Source organism: Salvelinus namaycush, chromosome 30 (assembly GCF_016432855.1).
Source record: "Salvelinus namaycush isolate Seneca chromosome 30, SaNama_1.0, whole genome shotgun sequence".
NCBI lineage: Eukaryota > Metazoa > Chordata > Actinopteri > Salmoniformes > Salmonidae > Salvelinus > Salvelinus namaycush.
In genome coordinates this window covers 20,363,557-20,371,884 of record NC_052336.1, presented here as the reverse complement: position 1 = coordinate 20,371,884, position 8,328 = coordinate 20,363,557, and the positions used below count along the sequence as shown (strand labels likewise).

Here is an 8,328-nt window from a genome sequence, read left to right as displayed (position 1 = left end):
CGCAAAACCTGACCTATAGGCGAGGGTCTGGGTGGGCATCTGTCCACGGTGGCGGCTCTGGCTCTGGACGTGGTCCCCACCCCACCATAGTTAATCCCCGCTTCCGTGGCCTCCTCCTAATGGCTACCCTCCATATTAACCCCACTGGATTAAGGGGCAGCACCGGACTAAGGGGCAACACCGGACTGAGGGGCAGCTCCGGACTGAGGGGCGGCTCCGGACTGAGGGGCGGCTCCGGACTGAGGGGCGGCGCCGGACTGAGGGGCGGCTCCGGACTGAGGGGCGGCTCCGGACTGATTGAAGGCTCTGGCAAGTCATGGCTGGCTGACGGCTCTGGCAGGTCATGGCTGGCTGACGGCTCTGGCAGGTCATGGCTGGCTGACGGCTCTGGCAGGTCATGGCTGGCTGACGGCTCTGGCAGGTCATGGCTGGCTGACGGCTCTGGCAGGACATGGCTGACTGACGGCTCTGGCAGGTCATGGCTGGCTGACGGCTCTGGCAGGTCATGCATGGCTGGCTGACGGCTCTGGCAGGTCATGGCTGGCTGACGGCTCTGGCAGGTCATGGCTGGCTGACGGCTCTGGCAGGTCATGGCTGGCTGACGGCTCTGGCAAGTCATGTCTGGCGGGCGGCTCTGGCGGCTCCTGTCTGGCGGGCGGCTCTGGCGGCTCCTGTCTGGTGGGCGGCTCTGGCGGCTCCTGTCTGGCGGGCGGCTCTGGCGGCTCCTGTCTGGCGGGCGGCTCTGGCGGCTCCTGTCTGGCTGACGGCTCTGGCGGTTCCTGTCTGGCGGACGGCTCTAGCGGCTCCTGACTGACGGACGGCTCTGGCGGCTCAGGACAGACGGGCGGCTTTGAAGGCTCAGGATAGCAGGGCGGCTTTGAAGGCTCAGGACAGACGGGCGGCTTTGAAGGCTCAGGACAGACGGGCGGCTTTGAAGGCTCAGGACAGACGGGCGGCTTTGAAGGCTCAGGACAGACGGGCGGCTCAGACGGCGCTGGGCAGACGGGCGGCTCAGACGGCGCTGGGCAGACGGACAGCTCAGACAGCGCTGGGCAGACGGGCAGTGCAGGCGGCGCTGGGCAGACGGCAGACTCTGGCCGGCTGAGGCACACAGTAGGCCTGGTGCGTGGTGCCGGAACTGGTGGTACCAGGCTAAGGACACGCACCTCAAGGCTAGTGCGGGGAGCAGCAACAGGGCGCACAGGGCTCTGGAGATGCACAGGAGGCTTGGTGCGTGGTGCCGGAACTGGTGGTACCGGGCTGGAGACACGCACCACAGGGCGAGTGCGTTGAGGAGGAACTTGGCTCTGGAGATGCACTGGAAGCCTGGTGCGTGGTGTAGGCACTGGTGGTAATGGGCTGGGGCGGGGAGGTGGCGCCGGATATACCGGACCGTGCAGGCGTACTGGCTCCCTTGAGCACCGAGCCTGCCCAACCTTACCTGGTTGAATGCTCCCCGTAGCCCGACCAGTGCGGGGAGGTGGAATAACCCGCACTGGGCTGTGTTGGCGAACCGGGGACACCATGCGTAAGGCTGGTGCCATGTATGCCGGCCCGAGGAGACGCACTGGAGAACAGACGCGTTGAGCCGGCTTCATGGCACCTGGCTCAATGCCCAATCTAGCCCGGCCGATACGAGGAGCTGGGATGTACCGCACCGGGCTAAGCCCACGTACAGGAGACACCGTGCGCTTTACCGCATAACACGGTGTCTGCCCGTACTTTCGCTCTCCACGGTAAGCTCGGGGAGTTGGCGCAGGTCTCCTACCTGACTTCGCCACACTCCCTTGTAGCCCCCCCCCCAATACATTTTTGGGCTTGACTCACGGGCTTCCTACCGCGTCGTCGTGCTGCCTCCATTCGCCGTTATCCCTCCTCACACTGCTCCAGAGAATCCCAGGCGGGCTCCGGCATTCTCCCTGGGACGATCGCCCACCTGTCGATCTCCTCCCACGTAGTGTAATCCAGACTCTGCTCCCATGTCCATTCCTCCTTGCGCTGCTCCTGCTGCCGCTGCCTGTTACCACGTTGCTTGGTCCTTGGTTGGTGGGTGATTCTGTAACGCTCGTCTTCCTCCTCGTCTGAGGATGAGCAAGGATCGGACCAAAATGCAGTGTGGTTTGAATACATACTTTTTAAAATAATAATAACGAAGACGAAAAACACTTGATAAACTACAAAACAACAAAACGACGTGAACAGACCTGAACATGAGAACATAAAACATGAACGCACGAACAGGAACAAACGAACGAACGAACGAAACGAAACAGTACCGTGTGGTGAACAAACACAGACACAGCAACAATCACCCACAAACAAACAGTGAGAACAGCCTACCTTAATATGGTTCTCAATCAGAGGAAACGTAAAACACCTGCCCCTGATTGAGAACCATATCAGGCTAGTTGACAACCCAACATAGAAACACATAACATAGAATGCCCACCCAGCTCACGTCCTGACCAACTAAACAAGACTAAACAAAGGAAATAAGGTCAGGAACGTGACACTTATTCTAAAATGGATTAAATAAAATAAATCCTCAGCAAGCTACACAAAATACCCCATAATGACAAAGTGAAAACAGGTTTTTAGAAATGTTTGCTAACTTATTAACAATAAAAAACAGAAATACCTTATTCACATAAGAATTCATACCCTTTGCTGTGAGACTCAAAATTGAGCTCAGGTGCATCTTATTTCCATTAATCATCCTTGAGATGTTTCTACAACTTTGAGTCCACCTGTGGTAAATTCAATTGATTGGACATGATTTGGAAGGCACACACCTGTCTACATAAGGTTCCACAGTTGACAGTGCATGTCAGAGCAAAAACCAAGTCAAGAGGTCGAAGGAAATGTCTGTAAAGCTCCGAGACAAGATTGTGTCACGGTACAGATCTGGGGAAGGGTACCAAACATTTTTTTGCAGCATTGAAGGTCTCCAAGAACACAGTGGCCTCCATCATTCTTAAATGGAAGAAGTTTAGAACCACCAAGACACTTCCTAGAGCTGGCCGCCCGGCCAAACTGAGCAATCGGGTGAGAAGGGCCTAGGTCAGGGAGGTGACCAAGAACTCGATGGTCGCTCTGACAGAGCTCTAGAGTTCCTCTGTGGAGATGGGAGATACAACAAATTGGAATTCGTAACATATCATACACAAATTCGTAACATATCATCCGAATTGTCATTCGTAACATATCATACGAAATGGATGATGGTCATTCACAAATGAATGCATGCCATACAAAACGTAACATATCATACTAAATGGACTATCTTGGATTCATGTACGGAATAATACAAAATGCTCTGAGACCAGGTTGCAGCCTGGGAAATCCCAGAACTAGTGCAACATCACTGGAACATTGTTAATGTGGAAATCAACCCGTCTGCCTAGGATGACTAAAATGATCCTGAATGAATGGTAAATAATGATGAGTAAGAAAGTTACACAGGGTCAAAGATCATACCTCAAGACATGCTAACCTCTCACCATTGCCAATAACAGTGGAGGTCAGCATGTCTTAAGGGTATGATCTTGCATAAAGTACGTTACGTTGAACTGGGTGAATAGAATGTAAATAAGTCATCCAATATGCTGTAATAGAAATAAAGCCATGCACGTCAACATAATAATTGAGCTCCCTAATCTTAAACTGCATCACTGATTGACATTATAGAAGTAACTCGTGTTTAATTCTACCCCACATGATAGGGAGAATTGGATACATTGGAACCTTGCAATATAAATAACATTATGCATGGTGGGAGGGAGCTTAAACACAAAGTCATCTCTCATGAGCCATAGATCAGCCCCCTGTAATAATGCATAGAAGTCCAAACCTGGTTGGAAAAACTCATCACAAACAGCCTGGTAATGTGGCTGGAGAGTCAACCTGTCGTAAACAGTAAATAGCAAATAGAAAAGCATATTCTTTACTCTCTCTCTGTGAAAGTCATTTTGTCTGAGTGCCCTGATAAAGTTATTAAAATGTACAACATTGGTGATGACGCAAAGTTAAATGTCCCTCTCCACTGGTTATCCACCATACATTGTAGACTCAATTATTTGACAGACCTTGTAACCATGAACAGAAAATCTCTCAATGAGAGAGAGAGTTCAATAAACTAATCTGAGTGAATCAATGTTTCTGTGTTTGTGGACTTTCACCTACATGTTGTTTTTAATCTCTCATAAGAATGTTACAGAATAACTACATGTTCACTCATTCTCCAATCGAATGTGTTCCCAGATATAAATACTTAGGCATTAGGATATGTATGGATTTGACATAAAAAACAAGTAGATGAGCTGGTTAAGAAGCTAAGATTTAAAGTTGACTTTTTCTACAGAAACAGATGGTGTCTTTCTCTAAGCAGTAGGAAGCAGGTTATTCAGTCAACCTTTTTATCTGTTCTTGAATATGGTGATATTAATTATCAAAGTGCAGCTGCTACTACTCTTAAACCTTCAGATGCCATATACCATAGTGCACTTCGTTTTGTTACAGGTGACAGTTCTGATAGTCATCCCTGTATCCTGTATCACAAGGTTGGCTGAACGTCACTAAAGACCCGTAGATCTCTACATTACTCCCTTTATGTTTACAAGGCCCTACTTTATAAACTTCAGTCTTATCTAACTTTGCTGTTGAAGTATACACACCTGAGTTGCCTAACCTGTTCACAGGATTGGTTAACTGTTGAGGTTCCTAGGGTCTCCAAAGCTAGGTAAATCTGCTTTTAGTTTTAATGCACCATATTGAATGCACCATTTGCAAATGTATAACGTTTAATACAAAGATTGTTCCTCTCTCTATATCAATTACTTTCTTTATGATTGGCTTTACAAATTCCTCATCCATAGCATCAGTGACAGGTATTGTAATAGAACTGTAGTAGGACGACTCTTGTTTGATGTACCAACTTTTTGTCGTTCGTACCACTGTGATGGTGTGTCCCTGAGAGTGAAGAGCCTTGATCAGAATGTCCATGTTAACCCATTGACTTCCCTCCCCGGGAAAGACCAGCAACTTCCCACCATGGCAAACTGAACCACACATAATCAACAGAATTATAAATAGGCACAAGTCATGTTTCCAATTATCATTTATCTGAAATATATAACAAACAGAGCTAGGAAATCATATTCAGTTTGTATGACACATTGAACAGATTTTGACATATAGTCAGTTAGCTGACTATATATTCTCATTTATGTACAAGCATTTCGCTACACCCGCGATAATATCTGCTAAATATGCGTATGTGAACAATAAATACAATTTGATATGATTGAAATCATGAAAGACCATGAAAGCTGTTCTCAATAGTGCATAATTAATTATCTATCGGGTTTTGAGAGTTTGAGACAATGAAGATGAAACTTTATTCTTCATTTAGATTCACGTTTGATACAGTATGTAAACAATATCTCACAATACATTACATCCTTGCCAATGAACATTAACTTAACGTAATTATTATTAGCTTATTCAGTCTGGAGGTAAGATGTAGTGAAATGTTACATGTAAAATGTGTAGCTTACTTTGGCTTTTGTGTGGCATGTTGGTTTATAAGGGTTAGGTCAAGGTCAAAGTACTGCTTTTAAGAGAACCTTTCCAGTTGTTAAATTTACCAATGAATTTAGGCTTTTCTGAGGGCAAAAGGAGGGAAATATACTCTCTGTATTTCTAAGTGAACAAAAAACTAAGTGAGGCTTCCAAGCAGAGTCCATTAGAGAAAAGTCAGACAATAGAAGCACTTCTTCTGCTCTATGCAGACCACCTTGGTTGGCTTATTTATTGCAGATCAATGCTGTCATTTTATAAGCATCAGAATAAAAATCCCTTCACATTCCTCCTCGGATCTCACAGGATCATATTACCTCTGAATTATCAACCCTTCTTGAATGAATGAAGAATGATGTTGTGGTTAAAGTTTGTATAACGACAAACTGAAAGTTCTTTGTTCTTTTGAAATGACCTCCGCAATTGAAAAAAAGAACAAACCAATGAGGGACAAGGTGTTGTTGGCAAACATCTAAGCTGCATGATATCTTTATTAAAAGTTAGAGCTCCTTAACGGTCTTCTGGAGAATCAACATCTACATCAGTTTAACTTTTACACACAAAGAAAGCAGCTACACACAACTATAACAGCATTCATTTTAAAGTGCACATTTGGACTTTCCTATTCAAACCTTTGATTAAATGGGCTGAACAGTTAAAGTACAGTTGTTAGTTTAGCAAAATCTTCAAAAAGCAAATAGATAAAACATCTGTCAACAATACTGTATGCCTACATAAATGCCACATATATTTGTCATTTGAAGAAACAGTATAATGAGTGAGACAACAAGTAAAAACATATTGTTGTACCACACTATGTACAGATGAAACCCATAATCATTCCTCTTTCATTTTAATTTTCAAATATGACCTGCAACAGAAACATCTGATAATGCCAATGAAAACCAGCAGAGTAAATAACACAACAGCCAGTAAAAACACCATTACATCTACAGAGTGGTACGAGTACCAGGGCATTCTGTAGGACTCAGTACGCAGGTGAGCAGCACCTTTGTGTCTCATGACAAACTCAATCCAGAAGAGGGCAGTGTCCAGGGGCTCCATTGGCACGTCCCTGTGTAGCCTGGAGAGTCTCTGCATGTTCGTCCTGTAGGATGGCTCATTCAGAACTTCCTGTAAGGCCTGGGAGAATATGTTTCTATCTAGTGTTGCTAAATCCACAACCTTTGCTACACCCTTCACTTTCATTCTAGAAAGATTGTCAGGTTGGTCGAACACTAGAGGAAGGCCTACTATTGGAACACCGTGGTAGATAGCCTCGAAAATCCCATTTGTTCCTCCGTGAGCTACAAACAGCCTTGTCTTAGGGTGTCCTAACAGATCATTCTGAGGCATCCAGTCAACTAGTAAGGTGTTGTTTCCCAGAGTAGCTGGCCTTTCTCCTTTGTACCTCCAGATTACCTTCTGAGGCAGTTGGGCAAAAGCAGCAGCTATCTCATCAGCTATATCATGTGGAAGTTGTCCAATTAAAGTCCCCAAAGACATGATAATGATGCCCTGCACCCCAGAACTCTGAACAAACTCCTCCAGTTCTTGGGGAAGAGGCTTGGCAGGTTTACATTGGAACCCTCCCATATAGATAACATTAGGCATGGTGGGACGAGGGAACTCAAACACAAAGTCAACTCTCATGAGCCATAAATCAGCAGCTTGAAACAATGAGAAGTAGTCGACCTCAGGACCAAAGTAACGACTAACCAAAGCGGAATAATGAGGTCTCGTTGTCTGTCTGTACAGATACTGTCTGATGACATAAACAAGGATGTTACGGACACGCTCAAAGAAACTCATCTTGTCTGTTAACTCTGCAGCAGGAAATGGAACATAAGATAGCGGAGAGGGAGCAATAACAAAATGACCCTCACCAGCTATAGTCCATCTAACATTGAAAACAAGGGGCACATTTAAATAGTGCGCCAGCACAACGCCTCCCCCACTTAATGGGTCTGTCAGAACCAAGTCATACTTGGTTTCTCTAATAGACTGCATCAACTGTTTATTCTCTAACATTTGGATTACCATCTCACACACTTTGCGGTGGATTTCAAATAACCCGTCCTTCAACTCCATGTCCAAACTAAAACGAGTCCAAGCAGAGTTTCCCTCTCTCTTTATCTGTATTAGTCTTGACACAAATGAGCGAAAGAATTCCTCATCAGCTCCACCTGGAATATCAATTGTGATTGAACTGTAGTGAGGGGAGGTCTCCTTGATGTACCAGCTGGCTGATGGCCGTACTACTGACACACTGTGACCTCTTGAATGCAACGCTTCAATAATGACCTTCATGTTGACCCAGTGGCTGCCGTCTTGAGGAAACACCAGGACTTTCCCACCATGGACAGCAGGAATTGAGAGGGTCAACAGGGTAACACTGAAGATACCAGGGAGACACATCTTCACTAGCTGCTTCACATAAGCATGCATCAATTTTACCTGAAATATACAAAAATAAGGTCAAATAAATCTAATAAAATTATGTTTTGACATGAGAAGAATTAAAACAGGCATACGTTTTTTTTCTTTAGGCTACAAATAAGTCCCTACACTTTCCACAATATGATTGGCATACTTTAAAGTATAGACAAGTTATGTCAAAAAGTTGATTACGTAATACAGTATAATCTTTCACTCTGAAAGAGAAATACGTTTTTGTTTTTACATGAGAAAAATTAAAACAGGCTTGATTGTGATGCCTAATTTTTTTTTTTACGCTACATATAAGTCTCT

General features: G+C 45.4%; 1 protein-coding gene across 1 annotated transcript; it reads right to left on the bottom strand.

Moving 5' to 3' along the window:
* Window positions 1-5,881: 5,881 nt before the first annotated feature.
* On the bottom strand, window positions 5,882-7,968 carry LOC120025256 (UDP-glucuronosyltransferase 2A1-like). Its single transcript, XM_038969744.1, has one exon. It carries the CDS (start codon window positions 7,885-7,887, stop codon window positions 6,415-6,417), a length of 1,473 nt encoding a protein of 490 aa, XP_038825672.1. The 5' UTR covers window positions 7,888-7,968; the 3' UTR covers window positions 5,882-6,414.
* Between the last annotated feature and the right edge of the window lie 360 nt (window positions 7,969-8,328).